Raw genomic sequence first — 25,409 nt, forward strand, 5'->3', positions numbered from 1 at the left:
TGGCAAAAGACCACCTGGCATTTCTCCCACAAGTGCTCATTTGCTTTGGTTGTATTTACCCAGAATGCCCTGCAGTATATTTTGCTTCCTGGTTTTGGAGTCGTGTCAGGTCCGCTAGGCATTCAATTCAAACTGCATCAGAGTTCACTTCAACTGAACAGAGACCTGGGTTTTTAGGCAGACCAGTGTTTGATTTTTAGTCCTCATCAGAGTTTGATTATGTTTTCACATCTCCCTTTCTGGGCAAACAGACCAGGTTGATCCAGAGTTTGGTTAAAGTGGACTAAATAAGGCTGATTTGAATTTACTCTGGAAATAGGTATGATGATCACAGTACAATGATACAAAGTAAAAATACGACGGTTTGACGGCATTTTGTATCTTTACACAAAAGCTTCAAACAATGATAAATCTCAGTGGTCAGGTGAAAGACATGGTTTGGTCCAGTAGACAAAAATCTGAAACAAACTTAAGGACTGTTGCTACTTTTTTAATAGAATATGTAAGTAAGATCAAGTCAGTTGCACAAACAAATGTTTTTGTTATTACATACATTTTAGGTATTATTGTGACTTTAATATGAACATATGTTTAGGTTACATAACATAAGACAAAGTTGGATTTAATAGATTAAACATTGATGGCTCAGTGGAGTATATTATATTGTGTCTAATGTAATCATAATCTCTAATATTTCTTAAGACTTGATTGGATAAAATGAGTCACTCTACCTAAATAGAGTAGTGAAATGTTTTTAGATTATACTACATAACTTAATACATTTTCACATGATATTCCAACAATTTTGAGTATTTATTTCCACAGTACATGAAACTACTAAACAACAAAAAATAAAACTACACCATGAATTAACTACATGTATCCAAAATGTTTTGGGTTTTTTTGTGGTTTTTTTTTGCCAAAATGGGAATGGATCACATGGCAGTGCAGAGACCAAAATACAGAAGTAGCAGCTTTAATCGTAACCAGTTTGTAACTGGTGGATACTAACTCGGTAATGCGTGACATAACTCAAACAGTCTTTTTGAAAATAATCTAAGGCCATACAAAGAAAACTTTTGTGGTAGTTACGGATGAACAATACCCCAAGAACATTTACATGTTTGTGAGACACTTAAGAGGCTGAGAAAAACAATCACAAAAGATTTTATTGTTACTTCTATTCAAGTCCTGATTGTTACGAGCTGACTGGGGCATACCAGTGCTCAGTACACTGTATGGTCTGATTGTACTACCAGAAGGCCACAACCCTTCGGAAAATGAAAGGAAATTAGGATGGCAGATGTGGATGTTGATGAAGTGAAGTGGTTATATTATGCAACGCGGCAATTTGTTCTTTTGAGGATGAACTCCAGCAACAAGGAAAATGTGAAAATCACCACTCAATTTGGCAATCAATGGCAGCAGAAGGAACATTTTCATCAAACAGCCATTTATTGCTGTGCAGAAACCCTTCTCTTAATTCTGCTGAATTCTAAAGAGGAATACTGTCTGCAAAATCAGGTGCAAAATGCCCTCTTTGTTTCAGGAGAACCCAGCTCAGGAGAAAGAATGTTCTGAACAAAGTTTATTATTAAACAACGAAGGAAAGCATCCAGAATCCACGTGAATGGATGTTAAAGATCCGGTTTAACTGGATCTTTGAATGTATATATATTGCTTTTATTATATGAGTTATATAAGAAACAAAGTGAAAATGTTTCTTATTCTTTTGATCATGTTTTAAATCCTAATAACATATCAAATGAACTGTACTGATACTGTTACCTGAAACACTTTCCTTTATAGTTAGATCCATCGTTTGTGTGTTGGAGTGTGCTGTCTGTGTTTCAATAAATGTTTTTGAAGTATCTCATTAGAAAAGGTAGATAGAAACTGCAAAATTCTAAATAACTTCCACAATTTCAGAAAAAAAGGTTTTACGCTTCCTCGAGGCGTGTTTTCCACTTTTATGACAGAGATAACGCACTAAGGGAGAGATGGAAGCTCATTTCCCTAATACGTTGTGATGTAAAGACCTTCTCCATCCATTATCTGAGACAAAACTGAAACATTTCAAAGTCCAGATCTCCAGTTCAGAAAAAAGACTTAATTATATGAAATTGTTATATTGTAATGCATTTTTCAGCCATATCTAAATATATTTTTAAAAAAGTACAAATAAAGACATATGACACAACACCCCTTGTCTATTGTTGCAGAACACATGATTATTTTCACACTCTTGATCCCAAACCACATACACTATTCACATACATACACAAATGCCTCTAATTTCTTTTTTAACATAATGTTTTGTCATAAATTAATACAATAAGATCACGTTCCACATTTTTGCTTCTTTGTAACTTGCCACGTTGCATGGAATTGTTCTGTATTAAATCACCACAGTGAATCAGAGTGAATTATGTGGTCAAACAAATGGTATTAAAAAAGTGTTAGCCATGTTTGAGCTGCCAAGCAGGGACCCCAGCCCTGTACCATGATATCTATTTTTCACATATTTTGTTCAAATGGGTCTTAACAGACATGATACTGAATTACTTAATGCTAAAGTTTTGTTGTGCTGGCTCTGGCCTCTCTCCTAACTTTGTTTTTTCTCCTTCTTATATTTTAGGACATTATCTTTTATGTATCCCAGAGGGGAAGAAAAATAAGTATTTCCTAATTGGCATTTTCACATGTACAGCAGGAAGAACATTGTGTTCATTTAAAATAAGCTTGAAGAGAACTGCAGATGTTGCAGGTATTAAAAATGTAATCAGTATTTTCCCATTATGAAATTATTAGGTATTCTGGAAAGGCTCTGTTTGTTTATTAGACCGTTTCAGATGTGCGGGGTTCAGATAAATGAGTTCCTGTAGCCATTGTATCAAAGAACAATTAGCTGGTTCATCCATTTAAACTGATGATGGCAAGAAATAATAATAAAAAAACAGAAAAGACTTGTTAGCTTAGCTATGAAATATAACGGATATCAGGAACCAGATATTAACAAAATCTCTCTGGAATAACGATTACAACTCAAAATGGTAGTTTATATTAAGTTATAAAATCCAAAGTAAAAAGTTGTAAACAAATTCTGGTTAAAGCCAAAACAAATCCTCAACACTAACGTCCATATAAACAGTTTTCAGCAGAAGGACCTAAAACAGTGAAGGTCAGGAACAGCTTTCTGTTAATCAGGTTAATCAGGTTCAATCTGATTATTATTAAGGAGTGCACACTTAACACAGCTATGTTTTTATGTTTTTACATCAGAGATTTATTTGTCTTTTACTTGAAATTTTCACATTTGTCATGATATAGTCATAAAAATGTTTATAGTTATATATCAATATCTTGTTTTTGTCTTTCAAAAATGGGTTTGTACAATTTGGATAAGCACTTTATATCCAAATGACTTTGAATATTACAAACAAAAATTAGGCCAGATTTTTATTTAGAATTTTCCTCTCAGCAGAAAAACAAACCATAGGTGTTAAAACATTTCTCATGAAAGCTAAAAAGAGCACAACCGTTTACTACTCAGTAAAAAGGAAAGGAATAAAACAAAAAAGGAGAACAGGAAGCTGGTATTTAAACAAAAACATGGAGGCTTGGTGTTAATGACTCCACGGTAAATAAATAAAAAATAAAACTCACACATACACACATGTACTGATGACTAATAAGGTTGGGGTCTGAAAAGCTGAGAGTGAAAATAATCATCTTTTGTTAACTGGACTTTTTAATTAAACCGAATAAACGGCACAGAGAGCAGAAGGTGATTCACAGCATAAAAACACCTGCATGTTGTTAAGGATGCTTAACTGGGTTTGTCACTTTTCAGAAGGCTCAAAGCTCTAATTAGTATTAACCTAAGATAGGTTGGTAAGGTATATCTGATATGTTTAATAAGATATTAACTTAACCCCTTAACTGCCAGTTCCAAAATAACCAAAAACGCCTGAAAAGGTTTACCCAAATGAAATCTGCTGCTGTTCTTGAACAATTTGGAGTACATACCGATACATGGTCTCTTTATGAAGATGACAAGCTAAATCTTTATTTTTTTTCAGTCAAAAATACTTTAACTGTAAGTACTTTGAAGCTATTGCGTTTGTAACACAAAAGAAATTGAAAAATTTTGCTTCACCCAGATTTTTCATTTTTATTTCTTGTAAATGCACATTGAGTGTTGAATGTATGGATCGGAAAATACAATAAATCTGTAGAATGGGACAACTGGGACAACACCTGTACATCATCAAAAATAAACATGTCCAAAATGACATTTCTTCTTGTGCTATCTTGATCAGTCTTAAAATCCGCAAGCAGAATACTTTATATATATATATATATATATATATATATATATATATATATATATATATATATATATATATATATATATATATATATATATATATATATATATATATATATATATATATATATATATATATATTGATTGCCAAAGGCTATATACATCAGTCCGAAGGAGCTCCCAGGCTGGTTGAGAAGCAGAGTGGTTCACATGCTTTACCCTGTGCCACCGACATGCTAAATCTTCAATGTATGTGTGATTTATTAAAAAGATAAAGGAACCCTGTGCTTTGCTACTAATTGTCAACACTAGATAACAAGAACAGTAAAAAGTTTTTATGAAAAAAAGCGAAGGAGATGGAGGTACTGTAGGTCAGTTTGACTTTGACAACAGTAACATGCAGATATGCAGTTCAGTTTAAAAAAACTGAAATATGTGACCCACTCTGACTGATAATCAGTGGACCAGGTTTTTAAATGAGCTATTTAACCAATGTAGCTAATAGCAGTGGTAGCTAACCTACCACAGTAATCACTTATTAATAATCGCAAAATTAACATCAAGCCTAAAAACAAAGTAGTGTAACAGACTGATTGTTCTGTTTTTTTGTGTTGAATCCTGATACACTTGTGCAATTTCGTTTTTTTTGTTTTATGTTCCCCACCCCCAAGTTGAATTTTACTAAATTTTACTCATATCAGAGGTGGAAAACTCAAAAAAATGTGTGTGATGTTAGTATTTTAGCAGGTGTGTGTATGATTTTTGGAGGCGCTGCACGTTTCCCTCCAGCTGCTTTCTGCTGCTGCTCTTAAAGCCCAGTAATACCTCTCAACCGCCATCCATTCAGAAGCGGCTCTTTATGGGCTCATTTTGTGCATGGAAAATTCTGCTAATTCCATGATGGGTGAAAATGAGTCAGTGTTACAATTTTCAGGTAATTTTTTTGCTGACTGACTATACAGGTTATTTATTCTGCTTTTGCCCAAGAGCAACATCAGTCCTTTTACTTCAGTAAATGGGGCCATGTTACATTACACCTATTGTGTCAGATGTTTGATTTGCAGCAAAAACCGTCTGGAAATTATGTCAGGGAATTAGGGAATATTGGCATAACACCTCCCCTATTAATTCCAATAATACCAGGATGATGTTGGTGGTTTTGCACTGCAGGTTTTCCAACTGTAGAAATGAAACAGCATTGGGTTGGAAAGTATTTCTGAGACAGATAAAAGCATGAATTAAAAATTCAGCTATTTCTGCTCCTTTTTCCATTCACACTTTGAATGCAATTATTATTGACTTGTACACTACCTTGCAAATGGGTCAATATCCCTTCAGCCTAAATACGTGAATACATAAATACTCCAGACCACGACTAAAAACGCTTTTAAATGTAATAATAGGACTTTATTCTTGTAATATTAATATTAATATCAATATTACCCCTCAATCAAATAGCGGTATGTAAGATGTTTAATTGTTAGGATATTGTTAACTCACCTTAAAACCTTTCTGGAACTTTCTCCTTCACCTGTCTGCTGCATTCCTGGAAACTATTTATAATTTTCTCTGTCACATAAAATCCTGATCAAGTGTGTTGAAGTTTGAGGTTTTAATGTGACAAAATTTGATAAAACGCTCAATGGATGCAAATACCTTTGCAATGCAAAACGCATTCTCATTTCTGACTTTATTCAGGAGAGGTATAAAAAGTGTCATAGCTGGAAGAAGCTCCAGGAGGTCCAGGCTGACTCCTTTGTTAGCAAAGCAGTGCTGGATGTTCTCCGCCTCGTCCCACCATTTATCAACTTCCATTTTCCTGGCATCAAGTAACTAAACAAATTACAGCAACAATGGGCAAGAGCAGAATTGTGAGGCCTTCAGCGGTGTGTTATCTTTGACTGCCCAGGATGTTTTATCAGGTCCAGTTGAAAGGGGTGAGGAGGGGGGCCGCGAGTGAGGCTTTGATACTTTTAAAAATAGATTTTACAACTGGAGGGAAACGAAGTTACCAAGAGTAACTTCAGTCCTGTGAGTACCCTCAGTTCTCTCTAAAGGCATTATGCCTCCCTGATGATTCTGTCTTTTGATTCCAACGAGCACGCTCTCTGTCTGATGGTCTGAGGAAGATGTAGAAAGTCACAGGCTGTAGGTGATCATATCAGATCATTTTAGTATATGAAGCTAATTGTCACTCCACTTGCCAGCTTTTTTTCTTTTAAATGTATCTTAGATATATTGATAGATGCGCTACAAAACCATATACGCTTGTCAAATTTTAACAGGTTTTAACCCACAAGCAAGTTTCCAGACAGCAGATACACACATACACACACACATGCACCCACACACGCACACACACACACACACACACCTGCACGCACACCCAACTAAACTGAGGTAAAATAAATAACATTTGCACTAAGATGGTACAAGTGTTTCGGGTGAAACCGAAAATTAACAGACATAAAAATTTCTGATGATGGCTGATGATAGGCTTAATTTAAAACAAAAGCAATAACAATTGATAAAAACCATAAGTAGGACATTCAACTAAAATCTTCTCTGGATAAAAGTGTGTTAAGCTTACTTTTTAAAGAAATCAACATCGGGGGCCACACAGGGATTAAGGGCCTTTTTTAAACAGTCTTAGCAGAACTCAATGTTGAATAGAATATTTTCTTTACCATCTTAATAACCTGAAACAGGAATGTGTATACATTTATGATCCACTCTAGTTGCTTAGGAAAAGATATTGTATGCCTAAAAAAAAAAACAATCTGCAAGCTAGGATTTAGGAATTTTTCATTTAAAATGTTTCAAAGGAAATAATATAAAGTGAGGAAGTTATAGTGAGAGTTCACAAGAACAAAATGTGAATATATCAAATGTTGCCAAAGGCTTTCACAGTGAGCACATTTTTAAAAACTGATTTGAAGGTCGCTAGAGACATGTTTTGCCTGAGTTCATTCAACAGAGCCGGATCAAAACTTGTTAATAAAATAGCTTCCTGTTCTCTGACCTAGCAATAGATGTCAGGGCAGTTTGCACAGATGCCATTGGTTGTAAGGCTACAGGGAAAGTCAATGAGTCTGTGATTAAAGACTAGGTCATTTAATGTTATAACGCTGTGCAGTAACATTTTAAAATCAATAGTAAATCTAACAAGGTGCCAAGTACTCAGTGATGCGTTTATGACTCATTTTAGCTGCTAAAAGTGGAGCTACTGGAATTTGAGTCTAGAAACAATGACTAAGTGACAAGGTAGACGATTCTCACATTGTTTTAAAATGTGACAAACAGGAACGAATATTAAACGTAACTTTTCAGTTCATACACAGAGATTCCTTGCAACCAAATAGTTGACAGACGACCAAGATTAAAACCATCAGGATGGTAAGAATTTAATGGATGAAGGAGCAAAACGTATTACTTTCCCATGAGAGACATGCCAGAAATGCAAGCTGTAAAATTTAAAAAGATGCTGAAATTTGCTTCGTCTGTCATCTACAAACTTTACCAGTGTACACAGTTTTCTTTCTCTCTCTCTCTCTCTCTCTTTTTTTTTTTTTTGTTAAAGAAGCTAAGTGGATTGAAAGCATAAAAATTATGTGAATATGTGAATGGAACAATTATTAACTGAGAGAGTTGGCACTAGTGGGAGAAATGGCTCGTGATTGATAAAGAAAATCCTACAATCGCTAAAATCTGACGCAATTCTCCAATTCTGTCTAAAGTTTGTGAGGAAGGAAGTTGTGCTCATCGCTTCTCTGGAGGTTTTTTGTCATTTCCTTCAGTGGTTCTCGGTGCAGCGCCACCACAGGTGAGGAGGAGAACAGGTTTTTTAAAGGATTAGGGATGTTTCAGGGAGTGCAGTGTGAAAGCGACCTGCCCTCGCTGGAAATGTAACAAATGTTGCATTTTTGTTCCCCAGTCAAAAAGAGTCTACCGTACTGTAGACGTGACGCATGCTATTGTTTACATCCGGAAAATTTTGCCTAAGTGCACAACCCTGGAGGGCAAAAAGACTATTCTTTTATGTGCCATCCATATTTGCGATGCTGCAGTTTAACAATGTGATGAACTTTGAACTTTGTGATCTAGTTGTCGTAGTGTTGACATTAAGTAGCAAAGCACTGCGCCACTTTTTCTTTTATACAGCTCTGGAAAAAATTAAGCTTAAAATGATCAGTTTATCTGATTTGACTTTTTATAGGTATGAAATTTACATTGCTCTTTTATTCTATGAACTACTGACAGCATGTCTCCAAAATTCCATGCAAAAATTTTGCATGCATTATTTGCATTATTTGCAGAAAATGAGAAATGGTCAGCGCTTTGAGACTTCAAATAATGCAAATAAAACACGTTCATATTCCTTTAGAAACAACAATACTAATGTTTTAACTCAGGGAGAGTTCAGAAATCAATATTTGGTGGAATAAGCAGCAGGTTTTCAATGGGGTTCAGTTCAGTGGGCTCTTCATTTTTCCAGAGCTGTATATCACATGGACATTTAAGATTTAGTGCGTTACGTTGACAGGAAAACCAGTGATAGTCATCGTAAACAAGCTGTTTTTTCCCATCCAGCAGGAAGCTGGGGGCTGGATCTCACACACTTGCCGTCATTGAAATGTGTCTATAAGGCCTGAGATCTCTATTGGTCTGATATGTAGAGAAAATTGAAGTGCTTATAACTCTAGAGAAAATGCTTCAATTTCAAGTTTCACATATTGTTTTGTACACATTGTCTTTTTATCGAGTGTAGAACTATACTAGGATTATCTCTTCTATCGTCAACTAATCGTATAGTGGCGATGTATAACATTGAAAGGACATGAGCAGCATCGACAAATTACGCATTAGCCTAAGAGGCACAAGCCTTGGTGGTTTCATAAAACTCTCTTTAATATGCATGAAACTGCTCTCTAGGTGTAAGGCAAAAGCCTTGCACTTCTGATGCACCTGAGACAGACTCTGACAAGCCTCCATGTGATGTATGGAGATAAAAGAGCTTTTCCTCTGTAGGTGGAGACCGAAGACAGAGCTGGAAGGTAGAGAATGTGAGATTAATGAGAGCGTGCCCTGCTCAAACAGTTTCCGATGCTTTCTTCTATGTGTTTCTCAGTAGTTTCATCCCACTTTTTTGCCGTGTTTTAAAACTTTCTGCTGTCTGTAATTTCAGCAGGGGGAGAAAAGAAGAGTTTTCTTCACTTCTTTGTGATAGCAAAATGTCTCTTGGTTGTTTTTTTTTTTGTTTTTTTTAAATGTTTTTGAGAAACATCCCTCAAAGTCTAAATCTGTTTAACACTGGATGTGATAGATTACTGCTGCTTGTGTCCCAGGGGAGATCTGCTAAAGGATTTCCTTCCTCTCTCGGTATTATTGTTTAATCCTTGCAACAGCACAGCTGCTTCACTTTCAGCCTTTGAAATCCTTTTAGAAAACTTAATCTATATTTTTCTTTGACTAACTCTCAAACTGAGTACACCTGTTTTCCTCTTTATATGCTGTCTTTTCCAACAACACCATTAGAAACCACCTATTTTAGTTCCATGCTTAGAAGATATTTGAGTCATCTTTTAGCAGCATGTGTTTCGTCTTTGGTTTCCATCAAATTTTTTCTGATGTATTTTTTTGAGACGTGTTTCTTCACCCTGTGTGAAGAAACACTCAGCATAAAACATATTAATAAAGCATCAAACATATTAATAAAGTCAAATTAAGAATTGAATACAGTTTGAAACAAAATGTCTGGCTGATTCACTTTTGTGTTTCCTACTTTGGTTTTCCTGACATAAAAGGATTTTCAGTAATATTCTGATCTATTGGACGTGTCTGTATGTCTGTATGCATGTAGAAGGGAAGCAAAATCCAGATCTGTGTCAAAACCTGAAAACTGATCTTCATAGATTCTGTTGACCCAATCTGGACTTTTCTCACAAAGAAATGCACAATTTACAGTGAAGTGATTTAGCACTGAAGACCAAAACATACTGATAGCGTTAACAGCCACTGCTGCAAATTGATGTCAAGTGATTCAAGGTCAGTGTGAATAAGCTTCTCATTGCCAGCTTGCAAATCACTCCCACTTGCCCCCAATACATGCCAATCAATCCAGAATACATCCCTAAACACAGATTGTGAAGAAATAACACTTTTAATTATAGAGTTCTTCTCAGACTGTTTGAAAAGACTCATATTAACTGATGACACTATAATGACCTTTTGGAAAAATGAACTGACATTGCATTTCTTTAGACGTGTAATTTCTAGTGTCTCATGATGTTGCATAGTACAACATTCTTCAGAAGCTTTAGTACAAAAAAATCAATAAATTTTCTGAATCTCTAAAAATTCATTTTTTTTGGTTGCCAGTTCATCAGTGGGGCGACACAACCAGGCACATACACACACCGACCACCAGTTAACTTCAACGTGAACATTTTGGACTGAAAATTTAGAGCATCCACAAACCCCACCCCCCCCTAAAAAAAACTATGTATTTGGAGGACATGCTCACAAAGACAGCTGAGAGTTGAACTGGTGACCTTTCAGGAGTGGAACTCCATTCAGAATCCCTTCTAGGGTTACATATGAATCCAAAAAGAAAAAAAAAACAGCTTGTAGTCCAGGGGGTCAGAGGTGACTCTATAGAAGTGACCCCCAATGCTCGGCCATGCCCCACGTCTGTATCAATAACAGAAATAAACCATGTAGGTATTTTTTGGTACATGCTCCAATTTGTGCCAATTTCTCGTATTTTATTTATATTTTTTATGTAACATAGACTCTTTGCCACATTTCAAACCCAAACTCAAATCTCATCTGTTTCTTTAAATCTAACTTTGTACTTTATTTTACTGTGCTTTTTTAAAATATTGTCTGTTTTTATATTAAGCTACATAAAGTGACCTTGAGTATCAAGAAAATTGTCTACAAATAAAGTGGATTTTTAAATTATTTTATTTGCAGTGCACTATGGGTATCAGATTGGTTATGCAGGTTGTTTTTAGTGATAGATCTACTAGGTTTAAGCTACAGAGAGGGAGCAGGTGGGTGTGAAAACAGACCTCAGGACATCATGATTTATTTATTTAAAAAAAGCTTCAGTTTGGTTTTTTCAAGTGGAAAAGAAAACAGTAACGGTTGGAGAACTTGCTACATCCATCAACAAAATCACTCAATAATAGCAATTTAACGAGTACGTATATCTGCATGTGAACGCTCATTAATTCATGAATGGGGGTGAAGTTATGCTGGGTTTCTACATGAGCGCTTGAGAGAAGAGACATATAAAACTGTAAAAATATTGCACCACTAGCATTGTTAGCATCGCTAACTGTAGCCCCATTCTCTGAGTGTTTGAACATTTAAGTAAAGTTATTCTACATGCTCTACAAGAAATACAAATTGTGCCAAAATAAAATTGAATCTCACCTTTTTCTGCTGGACAGAACAGGAAGGTCAAACGTTCTGCCACCACATTAACCTTCCTGTTGCTGCTAAAGTTGGACACTCTGCTGTTTTCCAGGGTTTCCTCAGACTGTAGTCGCCATGCAGTCAAAGCTGTACAATTAGCTAGAAAGAGACAGCAAAGAATTTAGTTTTTTTTTCCATCACCTACATCGTTATCACTGTACACAACAGTGTTCATATTGCCTGTGTTCACATTGGGACACTTCATTGTCCTTTCAGCTGGGAAAGAAAGTCCTTATTAACACACAGTTCATATTTCTCACACCTATTTAGGACATTTTATTATGTTTATCAGCTTTAATCTGCTCTGAAAGTTAAAGCTGGTAGCCCAAAGAGACATCCAAAGATATTTCAAATGATGTGCCTCTGTGAATTCCTTCAACAGTTATATGATATTATTATGCTGTGTGCAGTAGATGCACTTAAGTAAACTGATTTCTCAAATGTAGTGACGAGTTTTTAACTTTTTTCCATCCTAGCCACATGTATAATTTCAGGGTCTTTTCTTTCCCCGAGGTTTATCCTATAAAGTTCATGTTTTTTCTGGGAAAACTTTAAACTTTCAGTTTTTCTGCCTGGGAAAAGACTGAATAGAGAATATGTTCAGGAAAAAAGGCCCAGCACATTGAGAAATTCTCGTGTGCTCTCTGTTTTACAGCTTTTGCACTTTTTTTTTTGCATGTATGTTGGAAGAGTTCCTAAAGAACAATACCATGACACAATATGCCTGTTGGGTTGCTGCAGATACGGAAATGAACGTTTTCCTCTCCTGTTCCTGTCAGGCAAAGGGTTTCTTTAGGATTTTTTGACTCTCCAAAACCTGTAAGTTGAGGTTCAGTTCAGCGGTTTTTAAATTAAATTTAAACACTTTTCCGTTTTGCCAAGTTCCGACTATCCTCCTTGTTCCACACGGTGTGGGCTGACCTCGCCAAGCGAAGGATGCTCAATTTATTTTCAAAGTTGCTGCGAAAAAGTGCTTAATAAATTTCACCTGGCTTCTTTTTCTTCCGCAGATTGGCAAAGGAGAGAAGTGCAAATCGGATTCCATACGTTTGTGATTGGATGTGAAAACACTTTTGACCCTTCAAAATTGAAGATGATGTTACTATGGAAACTGCTGCTGCTGCAGTCACTTATGGGGTGCCTGGCAGGTAAGGTATCTTAAGAACTTTTGATGCATGCCAAAGCTGCCTTTGTGAGAGTCTGACTCCTTATTCATATGTATTTGGGGCAGGTGGCAGTGTAAAAGCCCAAGTTTTGAGAGAAGCGGCTTCAGGTGGATTAGACAGAAGCAGACATATTTTTTCTCACAGATGATATAATAAAAAGAATGTGGAATCGGCTCTGCGGGGCTGTTATTGTTGTAGAAAACCTCTAATGACACAAGGATATTATATTTCAGCTTTCCCTGGAGCCGTTCCTTTTCCTTTTGTTGCTCGCCGCACTGATCAAATAATCCTAAATGTAAATGAGGAGACAAGACAAACGTTGCATCAGTTCACCTCTCTAACTCATCAGAAATCAGGCTTGGAGTTTTAACAGGAGTAAAAACAAATCCATAAATTCAAATTTCTACAAAGATCTAGTTGATCTAGATGTACTATGTTCTGCGAAGGGCAGCAGAACAAATGTAAGACATCAATAAATATAAACCTCATTTAACATGTGTTTATTGTAAGGCCGTATAATACACAGAGAAATACAAGAAATACAAGGGCAATGCAAACCACTCAGTATTCATGAAGAAACTACTTTTAAAGACTCAATAAAAGCATTTTTTATTATACACACCATATACCTGAACTACTGTACTGTAGACACGTTGACATCACGTTGGCCCCAAACTTTCTGCTGGAAGACCACACGGTGCTTTGCTACTTATTGTCAACACTATGACATAACGACATAACAAGGTCCAAGAGTTTCACATTTCACAGGGTCAGGAAAGAGTTTTAATTAACACAAATAGAGATGGAGAAGGAAGAACATCAATTGTGCTAGCTTGACTTTGACAAACCTAATATGTAGATGTGCTGCAGAATTCAGTGTGCTTTGGTTCAATAAAAAAAAAAAAAAAAAAAGGCAACCCACACAAGAAACTCTGACAGACCATCAGTAGAGCAGGAGTTAATTAGCTAATCAACCTCCATCACTTATTAGTAATTGCAAAATGAACATCAAGCTTGAAAACATAAAACTGTAATGGAATCAATCTTCTCTTCTGTGTGGGAAATGTTTGCCTGTTTTTAATGTTGAATCCTGATAAGGTAGTGGAACTGTTGTCAGAACTGTTGCTATGGCAACGGGTGTGCATGTAATGTCGCCGAAAGCAGAATAGGAGTGGTTTTCAGTTGTTCTTTTACTTTTGTTTTTTTTGTTTTTCTCTTTGCTCTGTCGCACTGCACTACATTAATAACACCTACATGTCCAAGTTTCATTTTGTTCATCCACGGTAAGTAACAGAATTGTAGTGTATTGTATTTTAGTGTTCTGCTCTTGCGTAAAATTTTCTGAATATAAACAAAAACATGCAACATGTAAAAGTTGTAATATAGCCCACTCTGGGTGATTTTTCTGCATCAAGTGTGGACTGATTCCAGGCCTGGGTTAAGTTAATACTACAGGTTGGTTTACAGATTATAGGTTAAGTTTTCAATCCAAAATACTAGATTAAGGAGCTATACCCTGGATTAAAGGACAAGTAATCCATCCGTCTCTCTGTCCGTCTTCTATTCCTACTTAATCCTCTGTCGGGTTGCTGCTGTCAGGGGCAGCCCTTCTCCTCAAATAAAGCTGATAACAATGAAAATTGAGTTCTAGTGGACCGCTGATGTGCCCAGAACAAGCAGTGGAACACAAAACCTAGGATGAAGGAGCATCATTGCTTCATTTTTGAAAATTAGCCCTGAATTGGTTCTGCTTTCCAAAGCCATTCACTACTGTGTCAGATTTCTGTCTGAGCAAAAGTCAGAGTGACAGCAGGCAATAATTGTTTAAAATTATACTTAAATGCACTCATAGGCCACTTTATTAGGTACACCTTGCTAGTACCAGGTTGGACTCCTTTTGCCTTCAGAACTGCCTTAGTCCTTCGTAGTATAGCTTCCAGTAGCTATACCAGAATGTTTCCAGTACTTTGGTATAGCAAGGTACTGGAAACATTCCTCAGAGAGTCTGGTTCATGTTGACATGATAGCATCACACGGTTGGTCCAGATTTGTCGGCTGCACATCCATGATGCAAATCTCTGCAACATTTCCACCACATCCAAAAGTTGCTGTAATGAATTGAGATCTGGTGACTGTAGAGACCATTCAAATTCAGTGAACTCACTGTCATGTTCAAGAAACCAGTCTGAGATCATCTGGGCTTTATGACATGGTGCATTATGCTGCTGGAAGTAACTATCAGAAAACTGGTACACTGTGATCATGAAGGGATGGACATGGTCAGCAACAATACTCAGGTAGGCTCTGGCTTTGACATGATGCTGAATTGATACTAATGGACCAGGAAAATATTTGTGTGCCAGGAGAATATCCCCCACACCATTTCACCACCAACAACCTGAATTGTTGATAAAAGGCAGGATTCATGTAGACACTAAATCTTTGCATTAATGAGCAGTTGGACAGGTGTACCTAATAAAGTGGCCGGTGAGTGTATATCTCTACAGGCACACTAGTTTGATCTGATGTAAGATTTATTGGTTCTTTATATAGTTTTGAATTTGATTTCTATTGATTAAATAAAGAGATTTTTAAATTCATTATTATTTTAACATTTTGCGAGATTAGTTATGTTTAATTAGAATAATAAAAATGTAATTAATTCAGTGAGTCGGTCACTAGGGGAAACACATCATATAAATTATTTAGACAAGGAGCAGCTAATGTGGGGAGTAACTGAAATGTATGGACTATATTTAGATAAATGTCTAGAGTCTCTCAGGCTCTGAACTTTCCTCATTTAATTTGTTCATTTTGTCATTTATTTATTCATTAGTTTTTTTAATGCTGTGTTGTTTTTAATCCTAAGCGATGGAGTCATTTGGACCCTACAAGTTTTTTATTCTATGTTCAGTCTGGCGAGTTCGTACTGACCTGTGTGCGCTGTTATGAGTTTTTTTTTTGTGTGGTTTTGGGAACTGATGGTTTGATGGGTCAACTGTTCTGTCTCCCTGCTGTCCAACCATGACCTTAAGTTATCCCTAATTTTAGATAAAGTTTTCCCAAATCAGTCTGCTGTACTATCAGCTTCCAGACATCCTCATATTTTTACTTCCTTATGCTGAAGTCATGTGGTCAGATTAACTCTCAAAACATAGCAAATGAAATTATTGCAACTTCAGTCACCATATAAGTGATATTAATACAGCATGCTAAAAAAATGCAATAAAAAACATTAAGAGGGTTTTTCTTAATGTTGGGATAAGAACCTTAAAGACTACAATAGAAATGTAGTAATAAAAGTAGGTCTTTTTAATAAAACTGCCATTAAAGACAATTTGATTTGGGGTTAATTTCTCTCGTTGACATTTAAAAATTTCTGCAGGCTGTACTCGAATGTCCATCATTCACTTACCAAGCAGTAAACTTAAATTATTGCTTCATTATACTGAGGCGTCCATTTCAGCCAGAGGCGCTCCGTGGCATTGATCACGTTTTGATGGAGGACTTTAATTTATCTCCTTTACAGATTCGAGGGGGTCACCTCCGAGTATTGGCGTCATCACTCAGTGTTTAATCAACAGGTATTAGGTGAATCACGAGGACAAAGGATGTCATATTGACGAGGACAGTCGCCTCTCTCGTTAATCAACACACGGGGTGTTGTCCACCCTCTGTCCCTTTACAAATAACATTATCATATTTCTTTGAGGAAAGACTGGTCGGTGAGTTCGCCCTTCCAGAGTTCTCTGTGCGTGTCAATACTTGTCTTATGGCAGCTCTAACAACGGCTCTTCTCACTGCAGACAGCTGGTGATAATTGACCGGTGTGCTGCCTATTCCTCACGGAGGCGTTGACTTCACAGCAATCATATTTGTTATGGAGAGAAGTGTCAGGGGGGTGAAAGCATAACATGATCTGGTACGTGTTTTCAAGAATCATATTTTCTAGTCGGAAACCCCTCTGGTGTTTAGCTTCTCTTAGCAACAGTTTAACCCTCAAAGTCGTAGAGTAACATTGGTGACGACGGTTTAGATGGGGAATCCAGATACATTCAATATGTAGTTATTAGACTTTAGTTTGGTGGATTTGTGTAATTGGTTTTATTCCATGTCAGCTTATTGCAGTTTTTTGCTATGTCCTTCAACTAAAGCACTAAATGCTAAGCTAATCTTTACTGACCAGTCGCTTTGATTTGTGACATGTTGGAACAGCTGCAAATCACAACCTAACAATATTGCTTTCCAAGTAGTTTGTTACAAAATTATAAATACTCCTATTGATATTACAGTTATTTTATAATGTAGAGCTTTTAACATCACACACTGCACAATATACACTAGGATTGTGCGATGGAAACGGTATACAGTAGAAACGATAGAAATTTGACCTAGAATCGAGATCTGTAGTCTACCAGCTAACTGTAGTAAAGCCTGTTGCTCTGGACCTTTCCTGGTGTGATTGTAGAACAACTGGCTGACAGTTAGCTGAGTATGATCTTTTTCTCCCACTAAACAAACATTCCATCAGCTGTTTGGCAATATTTACGCTTACACTATGAACAAAACAGTCCATGTAAAAGTGAGACATAGAATGAGGCAACCAAAGCAGCTAACATTGGTTAATGAACAGTGATGGCAGAGTAACTTTAAAAAAGTAACTTTAATCAGATTACTGATTACTCTTTGAAAACGTAACTTAGTTAGATTACTGATTACTTGATTTGGAAAATAGCTAAGTTAGATTACAAGTTACTTTATTCATCAACTGTTCACAAACAGATTTCATTATTAATGACTTTTAACAGACATAACACTGTTCTGCTCTTTTGTGAAGCATATTGCTGACCAACAATGACCAATGTTAAAAATGCAATAACATTGAACTCTCCACAATATGAAAGTTATTTTATTAACTGTATATCCATCCATCCATTCATCCATTTTCTGTTCCCCCTTGTCCCTAATGGGGTCAGGAGGGTTGCTGGTGTCTATCTCCAGCTACGTTCCGGGTGAGAGGCGGGGTCACCCTGGACAGGTCACCAGTCTGTCACAGGGCAACACAGAGACATACATTTACACACACACTCACACCTAGGGAGAATTTAGAGAGACCAATTAACCTGACAGTCATGTTTTTGGACTGTGGGAGGAAGCCGGAGAACCCGGAGAGAACCCACCATGTACAGAGAGAACATGCAAACTCCATGCAGAAAGACCCCGGACCGGGAATCGAACCCAGGACCTTCTTGCTGCAAGGCAACAGCTCTACCAACTGCGCCACTGTGCAGCCCTCAACTGTATATCTGTTGATAGTATTTCTTTTTATTTGTCAAACAAATTTCCCACAGCTCTGGCTACACACAGCATGTTCAGTTGCTCTCCTCATCCGCCTGAACTTTTTGCGACCGCTTGACTCAGTGATCACCCGATCTGTTAAGCCTTGTGTTACCATAGCTACAAATGTCAAATGGATTTGGGACGAATCTTTCTTCATGCGCACACCGCAAAAACCGGGGCTTTAGAAATCATTTGCGCTTCGCAGATTCGCTCGATGTTTGAAGAAAGTTCAAACATCATCCCATACCGAGAACATACACAGTAGCTTGTTTGACTAAAGCTCAGAGATTTTGAGCTGGCTTTATTGATCCACATGAAAACTGCAAAGTTTTACCACAGCTCTAAAAATAATGCAGAGGGTTTTTAGTGGAAAGAAGAAGATCAAATCAGCATAACAAGAGCTCTGCTTTTGTCTGTTTTCAATAGTTTTTTTTCTGCTTTTATCTGAACACAGTCTTAAGAGTGAGAATTGCTTGCAGAAAAAGCTGCTCTTAATGAAGACAGTGCTGCCATGTTATTAAAGCACAGTGGAAAAAGTCTGGTCATTTAAGCACTTGCGTACGACTACATTGTTTATATTTTGTGTTGCTCATATATAAATACATTTTTCAAGGACACATAAAAACAGACCTATGTAAAGTTTACTAGTGCAAACAGCTGCTTCATTTTCAGAAATCATGAGGGAACATTTATTCAAGCTTGTGTCAGCTTTACTGCAATAACATTCCTGCTTACTGTATAAGTTTGGAGCAACACACTCTAAGATAGCTGCTCCAGGCACAATACTGAAACGAAAACGAGTTGATGGCTGAAAACACAGATTTAGCACAATGCTGTGTTAGCCATGCTAGCCAGGAGTGCGTTATCAACATTTTATACTGCATTGTCCTTTCAGCTGGTAAAGAAAGTCCTTATTAAGACTTAATTGCTTTTATCAATTTAAGGGGTGGCACATTTTGAACGATTTCATTTGGCATAAAGTTTGTCATTTGAGACTCACTTTCGCATCTGTGAAAGTGAGTCTCAATTCCTTCTTGTCCTTACTGAGACAAGAAGGAATAAAAATACTTTTCATCAGGATATCGATGCAGTTGTATGTTCCTGAGAAATAAAAGCCATCCAAACAAAAGGTTGGAACGTCTTTCCTTTCCCCGGCTTTTAGCTTGAGATTATGCTACTGCAATAAAAATCACATTTAAATGAAGAGGTTTTAAACTGGTAAACAACACACCTTACCAGAGGTGCCAACAAAATGTGTGCATCAATATGCAAATTTTCATGGACGACAGAGTAGAACACAGGCTGTGTGAGAAGTTACAGGAGTTGTGTAGATGTTACTTTGCAGCTTTAGTTGCACTTCTTGGTTCAGAGTGTTAATTTGTTTTTTATGTTCAAATGAATAAAAAGATCTTGATAATGACATTTGCCCTTGGACACTTAAGAACACAATTATATTTCTAAATTAGTCACCCGTCTTTGAACTGCGATAATTGAAAACTGTCAAGGCGTCGTTTCATTTCGAAGTCAGTTTGATTCATTTGACATGTGTTGCTCTCATTTCTTGATTTTTACATACACAATCTGCTGTAGGGGGACAAAAGACCAAATGATTCAAATGTTAACTTGCAGCTAATTTAGTTCCTGGGGATAATAAAAAAACGTCTCCCTGTTGGCCTTCAATTAAAACAAGCAAAGGAATAATGAGAAACTAATTTGAAAATTTTCATTTCTTTATCCAACTACTACAAAAAGGTTGTAGGAAAAAAACAAATTATTGTGGAAGTGAAGAATATGAAATATGAATACATTTGCTATCCTATTAAACAATAGGAATACGTTTGCTGTTATCTCTTTGTTTTACCACGGCTGACTTGGTTAAGCCTTTGGAAGTTCAAAATATAAAGTCATTTTTATAAAACCTCCTTTTTCTTTTATTACCAACCAACAATACCTGTCACAAAATACACTGGAAGGACTCTGTCACAAACCCAGGCATTAGCAGCTACAAAATAACATTTTAATCAAATGTTGGCAAAAAAAAAAGGAAAATCCAAAAAAGGCATGACAAAAAAAAAAAGACAAAATTCTTTTCCAAAGGAATAGCAAAAAAACGCTACGTCCTGAGGAAGATAATGGAACCCAAAGTAGGCGCACGTCGACCTGTAACAGAAGCAAGCTGGAATTACACCTACAACCTTCTGATGTCAAGTTTTTGTAACTGAGATTACAATTGACTGTTTCAGCCGGTAAATATTTAAGTATTTGTGGACACTGGTATTCGATTCCTAGACGGTCTGCTGATTAAGAAAAGCAAAAGATGAAATAGGTGACATCGAAAAAAAAGCATTCCCTGATGGAATATATCAGACCGTTTAATTTTATAGCTTTAATCCTGGTGGACATGCACTATACAACAAAATGTTTCTTTGGTTTCTGTAATGTTTCCCGTCTGGCACTGTGGCACTCGGATTTGCTGTTATGGTGAGTCCCAACATATTTACTTTCACAAGTGGAGCATTACGGCTTCCTCTACAAGTTGCTTTGGCTTTGTTTCAATGTAATGGACAAGGAAGCAGAAAAAAAGAGAGAAAGGTGGGATAAAGGCCTCAAGGGAAAAAATGAGATGGGAGTAGAGAAGAGGAAGAAGGACACAGAGAACACAACGTCCCAACAGTCAGCTTCTACACTGCAGAAACAGAGAAGAAAGGCAGTTTTTCAATACAACTATAAACATGACAAGATGGGAAATATTGGAACAGCTGCTGTAGGACCCACGGGAATGTGTGTGTGCTCTTCATGATTGAAAACAAATGACAGCATAACTTATAAAGGATACGTCACAAGAAGTGGACAGCTAGACTGTCAATTTCTGTCTGTCATCAAGTAAAACTTCTGTTTTACTTGATGACAGACTGAAGGATTTCATGCCGGTTTCAGACTGGCATAATTCCAACCATGTAAGAAAGAAAAGGCATTAATGTTTAATTAAACAGATTAAGACTTAAGAAAAAAGAGGAGGATCATGAGGAAAAGCAGAAAGCTGTGTTGACAGGTAATTGTATCAAACAGAAAATTGAGTTATTTAAAACGGTTGAAATCAGGAACAGGGTTCCAACTGGTTGTTAACCTTCTGAGATGTCTTTACTTTTGTAAACTGATGGCGTTACAGTTGTTTACTTCACATTAGTAACTATTACTCATAATACATTTCCAAAACCTGACTTCAAGAATTCTGAACTCTTATTCCAGCAGTTTTCAGGCCACGCCCCGTTCAACACCACTGGCTGAAAATAGATCAAACATATCAGAGTTAAAATGTGGAACAAGTCTGGGTTTCAAACACTTCTAGTGTTCAGTAAACATTAGAAGTGTTTACTGAACTCTTACCTCAAAGAAAAAGAGAAATCAGGAAGCCCCTCCCTTTTGGCATCTAACCAATCCAACAAATATCTTATTGGTTACAAATTTGAACATGAAGGACATCATTTGCTTGTTTTATGGTCCTATAAGCCTGATGGACGGTTCCTTTCTGCTAGTTGCTCTCTCTTGTTGAAACTCTTTCTCTGCAACGTTTCTTGATGCCAGAGTTTATTCCACCTAGAAGTTGGCAGCCAGAGCACTTCCCTCCTGTTAACACTCTTTCTAGTGATGTGTGTGTGTGTGTGTGTGTGTGTGTGTGTATGTCAGCCTGCCTGGAACGACAGGCCTTTTAATCTGCTCCACACGAAGTCCTGGGGAGGTGAAATCAAATGTCTCGTTTAGAGGACCCAGAAATCAAACTGACACACACACACACAGACACGCCCACGCACGCAGACACACACACTAATACATCCACAGCTTTTCACATCTTACACATAATGTTTTTCTGCTTGTTTTATGTTTTAAAATGCTAATATGTTTCTGGTTCAAGTCACTTTTAATAACAAAATTTTTTAAAAAAGAAATTTGGACGATAAAATAAAGCTGAATAAAATTTTTAAAAGCTTGTTGCTACCTAAACTCCACACTGATTGACTAATAGCGAATTTGTTTTCAATAACTCAAAGAAACATGTATAGGTTTCTCTAGTTTCATGCTGTGTTTATTATTTTATTCATTTTTCATCTCACAGTTCAATTGTTTCCAAGAATGTATTGAAGAGCATTGCCAGTTGTTTCTCGTTTCAGTCTTTAGAACATGCTTTAATTACTTTCAGGTTAAATTGCTGCAAATTTCTGCGTTACAGTCCTAAAAGAATAGAGTCCCTACAAACACTGGATTACAGAGGCAGCAGCGCCGATAAACAGCAGAGAGAGACAGAGCTCACATTGACCCCCTGCATGATTTACTGCCACTTTTTGATGATAGAAAATCCATTAAATTGTTTATCACAGATATTTATCAAATGTGTTTTTGATAATAATAATCAACAAAGTAAGAACAAGAAAAACATCCAACGAAATTCCATTTCTTTGACACATCTTAAGTGTTTGTGATCTTTTAGGTGATTTATCAGTATCTAATTATGTAAGAATTTTAATGCACTTTTAGTCTGAGTTGAAGTCATTCTCTTTACTGGAGCCATCATGTCTGATTGTTGTTTTTAATTACCTTTAATACCAGTTGAGTCCAAGAAAATATACCTTGAGTTTAATAAAAAAAATGTTTTTCATTATTTATTGTGATATTTTGAATACTAAAGTGAAATAAATAAGGACACTTTTAACATTGAAGTAGCATTTCAGCTGTTAACATGTGACAACATAACAAATGATTTTGTGCCAACCGTTTCCAGATAAAACTCAAACCTCTCAGCACTACGTTGCAGTGGATTCCCACCTTCTCAGATTCACTCATTCACAGATTTTTATGTGGAATGTAGCTACAAATTATCCTTGTAAAACTCATCTATGGCCCACTGGCAGTGTGACGTTACGCAGGCAGGCAGGATCTCTTTCAAACTGCACTGTCTAACCAGTCGAGCAACTTGTTCCCATCCTCACCTGGGGTGGCGCTGCACCACTGGAGGGAACGAAACAAAAACCTCTGAAGAAGACGCTGAGCGCTACTTCCTTCTTCACAAAATTCAAACATTAGTGGTTGAAGGATTTCTCTTTTGTCTGTGGTAAAAGACCACAAGTCATTTCACCCGGTAGCGGTAGACATGCGTGTTTGTTTTGGTTGTATTTTCCCAGAATGCCCTGCACTGTAGTCCACTTCCTACTTTTGGAGCAGTCTCCGGTCCACTTGGTGTTGACATATGCATATGAACCGCACCAGAGTTCACTTCAACCGAACCCAGATGGAGGGTTTTAGGTGGACCAGAATTTGATTGTAATTGTGTAGGGTAATAAAATCCCTACACAAACCAGACATGTTAGACAGACTGGAGTTTGATTAAAGCGGGCTAAAGGGCTGGTGTGAATGCACTCAACCTATTAGAATCATCTATTTTGCCTTAGTATGTGAATCACAACCATCTCTATATATGAAATCTTTGAATGCATTTTCATTTAGCTCCCTTCATCCATACTTTTCCACGACAGTGTGCGCGACCGTTAACATCTCCTGAAACAGATGAACCTTTTCATGACCTGTTCCCATGGAGAGAGGGAAACTGATGGAACAACATTACAGGATTTATCCCTTCCTGACCCCAGAAAGGGAAGAAGAAACACTAGACAGCTGTGATTTTATCTTTTCCCAGAGTTGTGACGTTCTTCTTTTTCTTCTTGCACCAAATGCTTTTCTATTGTAGAAAATACAGAACCTTTAAAGGACAAGATAGTATCGCTTCTCTTTTTTTTCTCTAACTTCTGGCTTTAGGACCTTTAAAACGTGGAGAAAGGAGCCTCAGGGGATTAGGGCAGATCATGCTCCAGATTTGAGCCTCAGAAAACCTGCTTTCTTACAGATGGCATCATGTAATATCCTCTGTTTATTGACCTTGACTTTTAAATTGTTTTTGTGTGTTAGTTTCATCAATTTTTACAGCTATTACTATTTTTAACTGTTCCTTTCTTTTGTCTTTGTCGTTTTTCATACCAAATCCCACATTACTTTGAGGGTCACTGTTTGACGGTCTTTCAAACTGTCACTTGTGTCTTAAAAATGAATTGTGAGTATTTTTGTTGTAATGAGAGAAGCTCATCATAATGGAGAGAAAGCTGATTAAACAAGTCTTGTCAGCTCGTCTTCATCTTCTCAAAGTGACACCAGAGGAACAGACTGCTGCTTGAAGTCAAAGTCGTCGTTTGAGAGCAGAAACTGAGCCGAGATTAACTCGATAAACCTGTCACTACACTGATCTTCATCAGCTTTTAGTTTGGTTTAGTTTGCACAGCTGCAGACAGATCAAAGATATTAAGATAAAAATAATAACAGTGCAGGAAGAGGCAAAAACCCAGTGGGTTTATTTAGAGTCTCCATCCAAATAGTGTAGAAAAGAACAAAATAAAAATAATAGTGTATCTTCATCAGTTGATCACAGATTTATTAAATACAACCATGTAGAAAAAAATGAAAACTTAAATGTGTTTTGGATTTGAGATCTGGAAGAATTCCTACGCAGTCTGAAAAAATCCAGAAAATGACCTCAGTGTTGCAGGATTCTGAAAGAAAAGGAGGAAAGTACAAATATATCCAGAATGATTTTTGGTATTATTGTTTTAATGTTGTCCTTTTTTTGTCCTACCTTCCTACTTTCCTTTCCTCCTTGTACGTGTCCTCTCTTTCTTCATTTTCTCGTTTTAATGTTTGTCATTCATTTCTTCATTTGTCTTTTGTTCTTTCCTTCTATTATTCACTGTGTTCCTCCTTCCTTCCCTCTTTGTGTTTTATTATTAGTTTCTACCTATTGATGCAATTTACATAAAGTCTATTGAATACTGTGTTACGTAAATTAATGTTACACCATGCAGCCCCTTTGTCTACGCTGATGAAGATTTCCTCACATCTGCATGCTGAACTGTTCCACAAGTCAGCCTTCCTTCACTTGTTCTATTCATTCCGTCCTTGTGGGGGCGCTGGGGAGCTCTCAGAAAGTTGGAGGGAAAATGGAAGGAAAAAAAGGCAAAACAATGATTCTGATTGGCTGTAAGTCAAACTCA

The 25,409-nt window shown here is 36.8% G+C and overlaps 1 protein-coding gene and 1 long non-coding RNA gene across 5 annotated transcripts in view; both read left to right on the plus strand.

Moving 5' to 3' along the window:
* Positions 1-25,409, plus strand: part of cntn4 (contactin 4) — a 264,248-nt gene that overhangs the window by 80,184 nt on the left and 158,655 nt on the right. For all 3 annotated transcript variants that reach the window (XM_044122286.1, XM_044122287.1, XM_044122288.1), the window contains exon 2: positions 12,823-12,960. In XM_044122286.1, coding sequence (XP_043978221.1) covers positions 12,823-12,960 — 138 coding nt within the window. The remainder of the gene's footprint in view (positions 1-12,822; positions 12,961-25,409) is intronic.
* LOC122834137 lies at positions 14,140-24,347 on the plus strand. Of its 2 annotated transcripts, none has more exons than XR_006371136.1 (4): positions 14,140-14,261; positions 16,508-16,703; positions 16,785-16,900; positions 23,847-24,347. It is a non-coding gene; the product is annotated as an uncharacterized LOC122834137 (long non-coding RNA). The 2 variants fall into 2 exon arrangements; XR_006371135.1 differs by lacking the exon at positions 23,847-24,347 and adding an exon at positions 22,547-22,917.

Source organism: Gambusia affinis, linkage group LG07 (assembly GCF_019740435.1).
Source record: "Gambusia affinis linkage group LG07, SWU_Gaff_1.0, whole genome shotgun sequence".
NCBI lineage: Eukaryota > Metazoa > Chordata > Actinopteri > Cyprinodontiformes > Poeciliidae > Gambusia > Gambusia affinis.